Genomic DNA, 15,125 nt, shown 5'->3' on the forward strand with positions numbered 1-15,125 from the left:
CAAGGAGAGGCTCACTGTCCCTTAGATGGCAACCCAGCAGTATCCTACATACTGAAGACTAAGACCTACATCCAGAATTATGAACTCTAGATACGAGACTGAGTACGTTTTGTTTTTCTATTATCTGATTCCAAACGGTTTTTCACAGCACAAGTAACTGCCTTGGGAAAGAGTGTCTCTTTTACACCCATGAGCCCAGCCATACGGGAGAAAATTCACTTACTTTGAATGTACAGTCTGTCTGGGCCATGTGCCATCCTCGTTTTGGGGCTCAATTACTAGCACCTGAGGGAAAGAGTAATCCAAATGAGTAAAGTCCACACAAGCTGCCACACCTCTGCCGTGCTTAGAAACAAAAAGTACGGAGCCACACACCCTGGGAAGAGCTGCCTGCTGGGACATGGCCTGGATCCTCCTACCTGACCCTGGTATAGTCCAGCATCCTGGACAGTGTTGTCCAGTTTGCTCAACTGCTCATAGGTGTTGCTCATATATTTGTTCCACAGTCTTGTCTCACGCTCTGCAGGGATGTTGAACAGCTTCCGCATCTCCTTCTCAATGGTTGCTGGGGATAGGCAGAAACATCACTCAGGACTTGTACAGACAGCCATGATGAGCCAATGCTCATCATTCTTTATCAGATGCTCACAGGGTACTCTGAACCAAGAGTTCTGACTGACTTCAGCCCCTCAAGGACTCCTAAGGCCAGTCATCTTCCATGGGCACCTTCTTGTACTCACACATCTGGAAACTCTCTCTGTGCTTCTCTTTCTCTGATGATGTGGGTCCCATTTACCACAGAAGCAACAGGGGAAAGTGAGAAAATGTATCTCTGAAGTTAAAGACAGATGTGATTTCAAATATCAGCTCTGCCACTTTTTCACTGAGACGTTTAATAAGTTACTTTAACCTCTTTGACTTTATATTTCTCATCTTCTATTTAGAATCATATATCAAATGGGCAGGGATCACACCCAGTGTACTAAAAAACATGATTCCCAGGCTTAGCTTTCTACCAGAATTCCCTAACAAGCTCTCAGGTCAGGTCTGGGAACCACAATCCAAGATTATCTAGGTAATGGATTTGAAGAGGTTGTCCCAGCTTCCCTCCCACCACGAACCCCCACGCTCTCTCACCAGACACCTAGGACCCCAGCCCCTTAGCTCACCAATGGTGTCTGCCTTGCTGAAATGGCAACTCAGCACATTGGTCGGGTCACTGTTCTCACAGAGCTTCAGTTCTAGCAAATACACCTCCACCTTGCAGTGCTTAACAAACAGGGCCATGCTCCACAACCTGCAAAAAGAGGCATGGGTGAATGAGCAGTGGTTCCATGCCAGAGCAGTCTTGGAAGACAATATGCCAAATCAACGGTGAGAGGAAGAAAACCACATGATAACCGGTTTCCTTAAGTGATTGGGGATCAGACTACAAATTTAAAAAGCCACTGATGGCTGAGAAATTTCAAATGGAGTTGAGAGGTCACTCTGGTGGACATTCTTACGCACTATATACATAACACTTTTTAGGTTTTAATGTATTGGAATAGCTAGAAGTAAATACCTGAAACTACCAAATTCCAACCCAGTAGCCTTGACTCTTGAAGACGATTATATAACAATGTAGATTACAAGGGGTGACAGTGTGACTGTGAAAACCTTGTAGATCGCACTCCCTTTATCTAGCATGTGGAAGGATGAGTAGAAAAATGGGGACCAAAACTAAATGAAAAATAGGGTGGGACGGGGGGATGATTTGGGTGTTCTTTTTTAGTTTTATTTTTTATTCTTATTCTGATTTTTTCTGGTGTAAGAAAAATGTTCAAAAATAGATTGAGGTGATGAATGCACAACTATATGATGGTACTGTGAACAGCTGATTGTATACCATGGATGATTATATGGTATGTGAATATATCTCAATAAAACTGAATAAAAAAATAAAAAAGCCACTGGTGTCTGTCCTAGGAGTTTAAAATTTAAAAGTCTTTCCCACTCATTAGGACCAACCAAGGTCACCCTGCTCCCTTGATGGAATCATAGAGAAGACCATTTCCTCTGATTTGAAAGGAGGGCAGCCACACCAGGGCATCTGGGAAGTCAACTGTGAACAGAAAGGGCTTGTCTCAGACTCAGCCCAAGTCAATTCTGATCAATTGCTCCTTCCCCTTAAAATACATGCCTAACTGTATAGAATTACTTTTCATATCTATAACACAGCACTTGGACAGCCACCAGATGTCCTTACCCAAAGTTCAAAAACTAATTAATTCATTAATTGAGAAATAGTTACCAGAAAAAAAGGAACAACGCTTGCTCATAATGCCATAGCTTACAACAGGCACTGCATAACCCAGAAGTCATCGTTCACCTCTAAGTGAGGATCATGAGGCAAACCTCACGGGGTTTGCCAAATTAGAAAATAAGGTAAAGCCCTTCATAGAGCACTCACCACATGGCACTACCATGGGCACTAAGGGGATGTCTGCAGGAGACAGGCATGCCCTAACCTTTTGATCTCTAATCCCTCTCAGCATCCCAGGTTTCAGGCTGGACAAAAAGGTAGTTCTGGCCCTGGAGTCTCTTAAAAGTCTAGCTTCAGAACAGCAGCTCTTTTCTATGAAGGGGTACAACACACAGCAGAAGGTACCTAATGCCTAACTATCATCAGACACATGCTCCTGTGATTTCTCCTCTGGTGGGACTAGCAAATAACTGGAGAGCCAGGACAGTGGTCTCCTCATGAGTCCTGTAGCCAGGGGAGTTACAATCTGGATTTCTGTCCCAGGGCCTGTCTTACCTCAAGAGGCTAACCTACAGGGCTATAAATGCCTGCCTTTTGAGTTACTCAACAGTGTGGCCAAAGACTCTAAAGCACAGGGGAAAAAAATAGTATCAGAAAGGTTTTAAGAGAAACAAGAAGCAGTATATTACTTTATGTCCATATGCCCCAAGTAGACTTTCTCTCAAAGAGCCCTCTAAGCACCACAAGATACATCTCATGCCACTGGGCAACTCTAATGTTTGGAGGCTACTCATTGTAACATCGTGGGTAAGCAGTCTCATTCACCACCACTCACAATCACAATTCCCTAAGGAGAACCAGAAACAAGGTCTCAAACTTCTCCATCAGCCACTTAGATCTATTAGTTCCCCAGGAAACCAACACCAGTCTGTGTCCCCCAGGGACCACCTGCAAAACTGACCAGCAGGTGTGACAATTCATGCACTCACTTTTCTGACAATGGGCTGCTGGCCTTCTACACAGCCGTACCAGTTTAGTAACTTATTCCAGGCCTCAGTTGGGACCAACACATAGTCCAGTTCATCAATTAAGTGTTCTTTCAAGGTCTGATTCTCAGGATCTGAAAAAGGAAAATAGAACATAACTCACTGAGCTTCTCCCCAGAAGTTGTTGTACAACTTATGTACTTACTTACGTACGGTTCTTACGTATTTTTCAAAAACAAGAAAAGTATTTAGAAGAACAGACAAAATTCCAAAATTCTGTCACTGGCCAAAACAAAAAGGAGGCCTGATAGCTCCTTTGTCCTCAACTGTGTTTTCTGAACATTTTATAAGGCTCTTTCATTTCTTCTCTAATTGGGGATGGAGGTGTGAAAGAAAAATTCCAATTTACATTTCCAAAGAACTTCCAGATTCCACAATTAAGACTGCTAATTATGAATATTTACCACAATATTATGCTTAGTAATACTGCATTAAAGTTGGCTACAGCTACACTCTTCCTTTGAAAGTTTTATTAAGAAAGCAAACAAATGAAGCAGTGAAGTTAACTTAAGTTTATTTTACCAAGAGTAACTTAGCATTCTCAGTTTTAAACATTCCAAGTCAAAGCCCAGCTGGACACTTCCCTGTGGGGGAAGAACGTATTTAAATGCCAACCATCCATCTCCCACCCTGCACACCCCTCCCCTCTCCCTCTCACAGAGAGGCAACATGCACTGGGAGTCAGAATTGAACATCTATGGTCTGAAATTTACTTTCTCAAGGTAAGACTAAGGTACAAGAACAAGGGAAGACCAATTACCCCACCAATGAAACCTCCTTACCATGCCTGTGGCGAACAACACCCACTCCCAGAACGGTGGAAGCTACTGCCCCCCCACCCCACACACACACACCAGTGAAGCCATGAAATTGGGAAAGCAAAAATTACAGAAGGGCCCCACCCTGATCATGTTGGTGGAGTGAGACGCCTCAGGGCTCTGTCTCCTCACAGAAGCTTTGCACGGACAGCAAGAACTAGCAGAAACATCTCCATCAAAGATCCAGAATACAGTTAAAGCAATGTAGAAACGGAGAGGACTGAATCAACAAAAAGACTACTTAAAATCAGTAGGATTTTGTGGCAACCTGGCTGGCCCCTCTTCCATTCCCCTCACCAGCTTGGTGCAAGGCCAGTCCACACTTCCAGTGTGAATCTCTGGTCCTGGTTCTGGAAGAAGCAGAGTAACCCTCATGTACATACTGGGAGCATGTATGTCTGCCCCATTCTGTCTGGTGGTGGGCTGAGGGACTCGCCCAAAACTTACCTTGTGTGTAGAAAGCGACTCACCAAGCTCTCCGACGGAACACTATGGGAAAGCAGTCAAGTGGCTGCCTGGGACAAGGGACTGCTGGCAGTAGACACACTGTAGTGCCCAGGATCATAAGGAAACTTTCACACATGACACATGTGCAAAAAGAACCAGGGAGGCCCCTATGCTTCTATGGGCACTGTTCTCTAAACTCATTATATGGATAAGACCTGAAGGAGAGGACTCTCACAAATCAATCTGCAAAAACTGGGAAAAATATTTTTTTCTTCTTTTTTTTTTTTTTTGTTAGTGCCTAGCATTCAAGAAAAGCCCTATCATTAACACTAACTGGATACAAGCTCAAGGAACAGATACCTCAGACTCTAAATTTCACAAATAACTATTAAAATATCAAAATGTCCAGGTTTCAACAAAAGATGGAAAAACATACAAAGAAACAGGAAGAGGTGGCACAGGCAAAGGAAAAAATTAAAGCATTAGAAATCATCAGTGAGGAGAACCAGACAGGGCATATACCAGACTTTTAAATAAATGGTCCTAAATATGCTCAAAGAGCTAAAGGAAAACATGGACAAAGAACTAAAGGAAATCACAAAAACGATAATCAGAAAGAGAATATCAAAAGAGAGATGGAAATTACAAAAAGGAACCCAACAGAGCTGACACCACAATAACAGAAATCTAAAATTCCCTAAGGGATTCAATAGCAGATTGGAGCCGGCAGAAGAAAAATCAATGACCTGAAGAGAAGACAACTGAAATCATCCAGTCTGAGGAACAGGAAGAAGAAATACTGAAATGAACAGAGCCTGAGGAACCTGTGGGACATCATCAAGCATACCAACATGTGCATCGTGGACTCCCAGAAGGAGACGAGAGAAAGGAGCAGAGAGAATATTCAGGGAAATAATGGGTAAAAACTTCCCAAATGTAACAAAAGACATAATATACACATTCAATATGCTCAACAAACTCTGAACAGGAAAAACCCAAATAGATCCATACCACGGCATATTATAATCAAACTGCTGCAATCTTTGGCCTGCAGAGAGAATTCTGAAAGCCACTAGACAGAAGCAACATCACATACAAGGGGGCCTCAATAAGACTAAATGCTGATTTCTCATTAGAAATCATGGAGACAAGAAGGCAGTGGGGTGGTGTATGTAAAGTGCTGAAAGGAAACAACTGTCAAACAAGAATTCTATATCTAGCAAGCATTTTTTCAAAAATGAGTGAGAGATTAAGACATTCCCAGATAAACAAAAGCTGAAAGTGTTCATCGCCACTAGACCAGCCCTATAAGACATGCTAAAAAGAGTTCTGCAGGTTGAAAGGAGAGGAAAATAGAGAATAGACTGAAGCCATATGAAGAAATAAAAGATCTTTGGTAAGGGTAACAACATGGTAATATAAATGCCAGTACCACTGTAATTTTGGTTTGTAACCTCACTTTTTACTTCTTACAGGATCAAAAAGGCAAATTAACAAAATATAATGATAAATCAGTGGTTTGGACTCATCATGTAGAAACACGTAATCTGTGACAAGGTAAGCAGACAGAGGGGTATAGGAACATAATTTGCATATACTTTGGATGTTAAGTTGTTATCAAAGCAAATGAGATTGTTATAGATGTAGGATGTTAAATTTAAGCCTCATGGTAACTACAAGGAAAACAGCAGAAAATACGCAAGCTCACAGAAAGAGAAAGTGAAGTACAGGTTGTCAGGGGCAGAGGGCGAGGGTGAATGGGGAGTTAATGGATAATAGGTGAAGGACCTCTGTTTGAGGAGATGGGAAAGTCTGAGTAATGGAAGGTAGTGAGGGTACCGCAATATTGTGAATGTGATTACTCCCAGTGAATGGTATGATTGGGAGTGCTTGAAATTGGAACATTTAAATTTTATATATGCTCCCACAATTGAAAAACAAACAAACATCAACTAAAGAGATAATGACAATCAAATGCAATACATGATCCTGGATGGGATCTAGCAAGGGAGGAGAAAGGGCTCAAAGGGACACTATTAGGACCTATGAAAAAACTGGAATATAGACTGTAAGCTTTATAAGAACGTTAAATTTCTTGAACTTGACAACTGCACTTAAGGTAGTTACGTGAGTGAATAACCTTGTTCTTAGAAAATACTCATGGCAGAATCAAGTGTTCAAGGATCACGATGTATAAACCCACATCCAAGTAACTAGACTGCTAAAAACAACAGACAATCAGAATGATAGAGCAAATACGGCAAAATGTTAAAACTGGTGGATCTGGGTATGGGAAGGGGTAGGGGTATGCTGGAGTACTCTGTATGGGGTCTGTATTATTTTTGGAAGTACTCCAAAATTACTTACATGTTTGGAAGTATTTCAAAATTAAAAGAGAGAGGGGAAAAAAGTACAGCAGTATAAATCACCTGGAACTAAAAAATATATAAGCAGCATTCACAAGGTGACCAGGGTTTCCCACCACCCTTCCCACCATGTTACATTCACTAGGTTACACTCTGACACTGAATAAGGGGCAGGTTTCCAACCTGACCCACTTCTACCTTTCTCATTTCCAAAGAAAAAGGAAAGGAAGTCAACAGCCTTGGGGAACCATCTCCATTAATGAGCCAATTATTTTCAACAGCAAGCTCTGTTACGATTATTAACAGACAGACCAGGCCTTTTCTGATCAGGACAGGACAGTCCAGGGGTAGTACTTATCAGTCCTACTGAGACAAAAGCTTGCAAAAAAAACTGGCAACTAAACTAAAAAATTTTCTCTGGCTTACAAATCAAAACTCATAAAAGTCATTCACTTATTGTTGTCTTGCTTGGATGGATACACTTAATCACTTCTAATACTAAGCATCATGCAGATCTGGCCACCCACAGTGTCAACACTTAGTAAGAAACCTTTAATTGTGGGAAAGAACCAGCAGCTTTCAGCCTCATCAACTCCAAACATATTAGTTCTACAAGCTCTTTCCCCTCTGTGACAATTTTCCCAAATATGTCATCCTTATGACTTTTATAGTACAAGTGCAGGAAAAATTAACTGGAACTTCCAATGCAGTTCATCATTTTTACTCAAAACTGGGATCAATCCCAGTGCATCATGCTAAAAATCACACAGGACTGATTTTCTCCAACAGAGGGGAATAAAGGGAAAAGATGAGAGAATAGCTTTTGTCTGAGCACAGGGATTCCATGTAATACACAGTAGGGACACAGGTAGAAATGAGAGAAGGGGTGCTTTGCAGACTACATCTGTAAGGATATGTTCTTCCTCCTCCTACAGATACTTCCAAGAATCCCTTCCATGACCCTGGGCAAAAGGCAGCCAAGCTGGGATTAGCAGGTGACCGAAAGCCTAGGTACTGAGGCGGTGAACCTCATTTGCCAGATAGGTCATTCCTGCATAGTCAGGTCAGTGTTCCAGAGTCTGAACAGAACATGCTTTTCACCTGTAAACACACTGCATTTGTTTCAAGCCAAAGCCAGGGGTGACATCGAATTGGGGGACCGCAGAAGGGAAAACTTGCCTTTAGCTAAATGTCATGCAAAATGACCTCATACAAGCCCTCTCAGCTCTATGATTATCATCATTATTACAATTAAAAACCTTAAAAATTCTCCTTTACAAAATAAGGAGGGAAAGAGCAAAGTGTAAACAAAATACAATGCTTTCTAACTGCTCCAGACAACTTCACAGTATAGTGCCACCATCTAACCTATGCCAGAAAACAAAGCAAATGACATTTGTTCATTGTGTCATTTAGACCTCCTTTAAAACAAGGTTTGGGCTGAAGTGTTTCATATTTTTAAAAATATCCTGGTTCGTGTTAGGGACTTCGATCAAGCCTCATGCACTGCCTGCCTTCCACGTGCCCTGATTCAGGCTACACACAACAGATCACCTCTGTCCTACCTGTGCGTGAGTCTAAAAGCTTGGCAGAGCACAGGCTAACTCTGTCATCTCTGTGCATTTACATGTGCAAACCATGCTCAGGTGAATCATGAATCACTTTTTCCACAGTTCCCTCTGGAGGCTGACCTACTGGCCTTCCACCTCTCTTCAAAGTACTGCTATGACAAAACACTGCCATCACAGGAATGTTTGATGAATGTCAACAGGTCTACAATTTGCTCCATTGCAAAAGGCAATGCAGAAAAGTCTGGTTACCAAATTTGTATTCCATATGAAATTTCAAAATGATATTCTATTTCTTTCCATTCTGTATACTAACCTAAAATCTCTAACAGAGCTAATTTGAAAGAGAGAGGGAGAGAGAGAGAGAGAGAGAGAATTTTTTTAAGTTGAAGCATGCTCTTGTTAGAAGCAGCTTATTTAGGTAATAAGTAGCTTAACTTCTCCCTGAGGGTCTACAAAGACATACTATAGTCCCAAACCTTGCTTTTATCTCCTCATCTAAGGAAGTCAGGTTCACAATGTTCATGTTACGGATAAACATGACTTCAGATCACTATTGAGGTAAACATTTTGGCTAGAAAAAGAAGAAGATTTTGTACCTGAAAAGAGTCCGGAGTTATCTATTGGACCAGGAAACAGGTTGTGTTCACCCACATTGTACATATCCCAGCTGTCGAAGCCCACATACTTCTTCCACTGTTTGAACCACCGGCTGTCAATAAGATACCTAAAGATGGACAAAAAATGTAATATGGCAGAAAAGCTGAGGTTACAAGTTTCTGTGTCTGCTTCCTTAATCTTTTTTTATGACCTTTTTTCTTGGCTAACACACAATCCCCATTTAAAAAAAACACACTCTCAAGAGCAAGAGCAGGGCCAGGCCCCACATGTCACAGAAGGCTGAGGCAGGTGTCCACTAAGTGAAATGACTATTCAAAGAATGAAAGAATGGGAGGAAATGATGAGCTCCAAAAGGCTTATTTAAATAAAATCCTTCTACATGTAAAATCCTGTTTGCTTAACAACTAAGTCATTAATTTCATAATAATCTTCATAGAGGTCCCTGTCCAGGTAGACAGTTTATGGTTACACTGCTTTGCTTGATATCAACAGCATTAATCTTTATTTCTGGAAATGGGATTACAGTACCACCCACTTTACTTTTTCCTTTGAGGACAAAAGGAGATATCCAAAAATGTGTAAAAGCATCTAATGCTCATTTCCTTTTCTTACTTCCGCAGTGAAGTAAAACTGTAAGACTGTAATAATTGTGACTTCCCCTGACACTCATTAAATGGAATATATATATGTCTGTGCACATATATATATATCAAATTGGTGTCTGTTCATCTTGTCAAAAAGCATTAGGTGAGTTTCAGGTTCAGTCTTTTGCTTTTTATATTTAAGGAAGAAAAGCAAATCTGAAAATATTATGCTGTTTGACAACAAAGACAGTAGGGATGAACTTCTGTGGGGCAACAAACACAATGACATGGCTAGACCTTCAAACTTTATAACCAACTAAACTACAGATGGTGAACTCTGACACAAGTACCATAGTCTATTCAAAATCTGAAATGTTCCTTTTTCTCCAAACCCCATTGAGCAATGACCTCTTATATTTTTTAGGTGTGATTTTAGTCTATCTAAAATAGACTAACTCCCTCTGCTTTCTGTCTAGTATTCTTTTTCGTACCATCTCTATGCAGGAGACTTCCAAAGTACCTCTGTTTGCCCTGCCTTTCAACAGCGTGGCAAGCTTAAAATGAACATGGTAAAGCTTATCTGAACTCTTAAACCCGTTTGTTTCTCTTCCCTGCTCAATTCCTCTGTCACTATGAAGGATATTATCATCCACCATGCTCTTAAAGTGGGAAATGTAATCATTTTCAATGCAAAGGCTAACTCTGGTCACAATACTTTAACCCAGGAATCCTTCCACTGAAATCTATTAAGAAACCTAGTGTTTCAACCTTACTCCTCTAAATTCTAGACTTTAATCTCCTTATCTAGCTCCAAGCTCGTGGCTACCTTCCTCTCCCACACCATAATGATGCTGCTGCCTCAATTATTTTGACATTTGCTATCAATACCCTGGAGCTCACAGACATTTGTTCAGCTTCTGACCTTGATATCTGTCACGCAGTTTACAACTTACAAAGTATCTACTTCTGATTCTCACCTCAACCCAGTAAGGGCGAAGAGCTAAGGACTGCTACCCTAGTTTTATAAAAAAGCAAACAAGCTGTGAGGCGTGAATATCTTCGCCCAGGGTCACAAGGAGACTCCTCGATGGTACCGGGTCTCCCCACCCTCACGGTCCCCGCGAACATTCATTCCTTTTCCTTACCGTCCTGCAGCGCTTGCCCCAGCGAGACCCGCCCCCTAAGGCTCCGAATGGGCCAAGACGCCCCAGTCCCGCCCACGCTTTCCCAGAACTAATCTCGGGGTTCCTCTCCCGAGGGTCGGGGGTCAGGCCAACTTCTCAGGGTCATCAGACGACGCCCCCGACTAGCCCCTACCCAAGCCGTGAAAGAGGAGCCTGAGAGTCGGAGCCCCGTACCCCGGCCCTGCGGCGAAAAGGTGGGCCCGGCGCTCACCACTGCGCCCCTCGTTGGAGCGTGGTCCTCATCAAAGCCCCGAGCTCAGATTTCTGGGTCTCCGTATCCGGCCGCTCTCGGCAGCCACCACCTTCCGCCATCTCGTCCGCGGCCCCTGCCCAGCCGGCCCGGACATCCGCCTCGCGCAGGGTGCGCTGCAAGCCACGCCCACGCACGCACGCACGCACGCACGCGCGCGCTCGAAACTACCTCACGCTGCGGCTCTGCACATCTGCCCGCCTCTTCCTTTTCGTCCCATCCGCACGGACCACACCTTGTGTCACCGCGGCCTTTCTACCCGGGCACAGTGGAGCAAAGAGAGGGCCGGAAGAAGAGGCTGGCTGGAGAGAGGGGAAGGAGTCACTATTTCTTCCCGCCTTCCAGGCTGTCTCTTGCGGCCTCACTCCCGGGCTTGCTAGCGGTGTAGCGGGCCGGATCTTTCCTCTGCTTAGGTTGGCTGCAGACTCCGAGGCTCTGCCCAGCCTGGTGATCTCCAGGAGACGGACTGCGGGTCCCATGACTCCTCAGGCTCCTCATCCTGACCTCAGTTTACCCTGGTCCTAAGCAAACGCAGGGCCGAATGTGAGAAGCCCCGTGACTAGGTTTCCTCATTTTCACTCCTGTCATTCCGCTTGTTCAGCAGGAGATCTTAGGCAAGTCGTGAATTCACCAAATGTGGAATCGGGGGACCTGCCCCACGGGTCCTGCAGGGATTCCAGAAAGTGCCGGATGCCGCCAACGCCTTGGAACCGTGACTTGACCATGTGGTCTGATTATTAACCGTCTCAAACGTCTGGTCACCAAATCAACTGGCCCATGACGAAATTTCGCAAAACCAATGTGTTCCCACACTGAGCTTCTTCAGAGAGACAGGCAGCTTACAGAGGGGCGATAGCAAGGGGGAAAAAAGAAGAAGGGTAGGTCCAGATGTGTTCTTCACGTTTGATGCCCAGGCATCTTCTTAATTTTTTCAAGACATAATGTACTGAACACTGTATGTATTTCCACACAATCCCCCTCCTGGAGGGGAAGTAATTGCAGAGCAAGATGAGGTGGGGCAGCTGGCCTAAGTGAGTCTCCATTTATTTGTCCTCAGAAAAATAAGATATAACTTAGTTCCTGTCCTTAAAGAGCATACAATCTAATAGAGAAGAAGTCTCCACAAATGATCTGATGCCAAGCAGTGTGTGGTACGAACCATAGTAAAATGCGAACACAATGCTCTTTAAAGAGTGTCAGGTGCGACCCCCAAGCTGTGAAAGGGAGTCTTTGACGTGTAGTGTTGAGTGTGGTATTGAAGAAACTTTCAGAAGCGCAGAGATAGGGGTACATGTTACAGAAGAGGAGACTAGAGGGATCAAAAAAGAATTTTTGGAACAGGCAAGGCAGGCTCAAAGAGGAGATTAGGCCAGTTGAGCTGGGCACAGACTACTGAAACAGCCTGAAAGGATCTAAAGCTAGAAGGAGGCTGGAGGACCACGTCTTGCCTTAAAATGGCAAGCAGGCATTATAGGTTTTGGAGCACAGATGAAATGGACGAATGTGCGTCACACCTACAGGTACAGCCAGGAGACCCATTAGGAACCTCTCACTGGGGAGATGACTGTCAGAGGAGAGGAGAAACATGAGCCATGCTGTGTTGGGATGGAAGAAGAAGGACTGGCCAAGAAAAGTGTGGCGTTCATTGAACAAATTTGCTATTTTTTTTTTATGTAGTTTTATTGAGATAAATTCACACACCATACAAACCATCCAAAGTATACAATCACTGGCTCACAGTATCAAATTTGCTATTTTTATGTTCGGTTTTGGCTAACTGAAATTAGTTTGCAGCCCCTGGGACATCTATCAGGCACCATCTGGCAACAGAAGCCTCTTGGCAGCTGCATAGATAATAGGAAAATAAATTTGGAATTAAAATTGCCTTGAATAACTGTATGACACTTAATCTGCTACACCATATGATGATTCTACCTCTGGGAACCAACCCTGACAACTCTTCTCCTCCTGTGAAAGTTCCTTGAAACTAAGTAGTTTCAAAGAAAAACTACCTTTATTCTCGTTATTTATGGGGGGGAAAATGTTGGACAGACATTATTTTAGAACCTACATTGGAGGGTGTCTGCTTCCCTCTTTTTTCAGCAGTTTTCTCCTTATACCATTTATGACATGGTCAGAGACTGAAGGAAGTAGGACAAGTCCTCAGCACCAGCCCTGTCCCTAGAAATGAGGACAAAACCTACTTAAAAAATGAAAATTTCAGAAAATCTTTTTAAACCAGAAACTTGGCAGTGTTATTAAATGGCTATAAAAATAGTGCAGTAATTATGGGTAATTTCTAAATATGAATATGAAGATTACAAAGAACCAGTAGTTACAGTGCGAGGAGTAAAGCGAAACTTCATGGTCAAAAGATAATCATTAAAAAAAAAAAAAGGTCATCATTATTTCCAAAGATTTTCACCTTTGTTAGTGAGTTTGATTAAAATGCATTTTTTAAAAATTGAGAAGTAGAAATAATGAGCAAAGCCTTATATTCCTGCTATTGTGAGGTGACCTATGAATTTAGTAGGAATGACAAGAGTGAGTGACTCAGCCCAGGAGATGCCCTGGTCCCAGGACTATGCTCCCTGCTGTGCTGTTTCACCCAAAGGGAGAAGTATAGACCTGGTAGGGTGCCCAGGCCCAGTAACCAAACCCCAGGGATGCACAACCCACCCGTTTTCAGGAAGCTTGGACCATGGAGAGAAAGCAGGAAGAGAGCTAGAGGGAACAGCCCTGACTGATTGGACACCTGCTACTGGATCTTGGCCTGTGATGGTCTAATCAAAGGTTTGTAATGTCAGGGTGTGTGAAGTTAAAGCTTTATTTGGTTCCAAATCACAAAGTTCTTTGTTTTAGCTAGGATTACTGCTTGCCTATGCCTAACTGGACTTGGCCTTCCCAAGTCAACCTTGGCCCAAACTTGGCCAGCAAATACAAAGCATACATGGCAGATTTGTTCTTTCAGTATTGACAAATATTGGGCACCTTTTTTTTTTCCTATTTTATACCGTTGCACTTTTTAAAAATGCAATTTTATTGAGATATATTCACACACCATGTAATCCATCCAAAGTATACAATCAGTGGTTCATATAATCATCATACAGCTGTGTATGCATCACCACAATTTTAGAACATTTTCATTACTCCAAAATAAAGAAAAAAATAAAAAGAACACCCAAAACATCTCATACTCCTTACCCCACCCAACATTATTTATATATATTTTTGTCTTTATTTTATTTCTTACTTGCCCATACACTGGATAAAGGGAGTGCCAGTTTTCACAATCACACAGTCACATGATAAAAGCTATATAGTTACACAGTCATCATCAAGGATCAAATCTACTGGATTACTCTCAACAGATTTAGATATTTCCTTTGAATACACTAGGAAGTAAAAAGAAATACCTATATAATGGATAAGAATAACCTCCAGAATGACCTCTTGACTCTATCTGAAATCTCGTAGCCACTGAAACTTTATTTTGTTTCATTTCTTTTCCCCCTTTTGGTTAAGAAGGCATTCTCAGTCCCAAGATGCCAGGGCCAGGCTCATCCCCCTGGGAGTCATGTCCCACTTTACCAGGGAGACTTATACCCCTGGGAGTCATGTGCATCCTTAACCTGCCCAGGGGATGGTGAAAAAGTAAAAGCCTCTAGAAATATACTTTAGAATAACTAAATGTCTTATTAGTGATTTCTAACCTCTATTAAATAAGGATTCAGTTACTGGGGAAGGTGACAGAGGCAAAAACCTGAATGAGTCTCATAGAGATCAAGTGAGATCAAGATAATTCTAGAAAGGTGCAGACACTTTTTCCTGCATTGGGAACTTGTGCTGTTGGATAAATTCAGTTCTTATTGTGCCCCAGTTAGGCAGGGAGAGTGTGGTACTCTGGGCACAGGTGTGGCCAGTCTCTTCCTCCTCTAATTCCACTACCATTGATGTCATAACCATGAACAAATACAGCGGTACATCAGAACT

General features: G+C 42.6%; 1 protein-coding gene across 1 annotated transcript in view; it reads right to left on the reverse strand.

The window, feature by feature from the left end:
- The window catches only part of USP4 (ubiquitin specific peptidase 4), a 47,612-nt gene extending 36,356 nt beyond the window's left edge, over positions 1 to 11,256 (reverse strand). Inside the window, 7 exon segments of the mRNA XM_037850736.1 lie at positions 224 to 285; positions 420 to 565; positions 1,170 to 1,281; positions 1,283 to 1,297; positions 3,235 to 3,365; positions 9,090 to 9,217; positions 11,091 to 11,256. Of these exon segments, the coding sequence (XP_037706664.1) occupies positions 224 to 285; positions 420 to 565; positions 1,170 to 1,281; positions 1,283 to 1,297; positions 3,235 to 3,365; positions 9,090 to 9,217; positions 11,091 to 11,191 (695 nt within the window). The 5' untranslated portion in view covers positions 11,192 to 11,256.
- Between the last annotated feature and the right edge of the window lie 3,869 nt (positions 11,257 to 15,125).

This window comes from Choloepus didactylus, chromosome 1, assembly GCF_015220235.1.
Source record: "Choloepus didactylus isolate mChoDid1 chromosome 1, mChoDid1.pri, whole genome shotgun sequence".
NCBI lineage: Eukaryota > Metazoa > Chordata > Mammalia > Pilosa > Megalonychidae > Choloepus > Choloepus didactylus.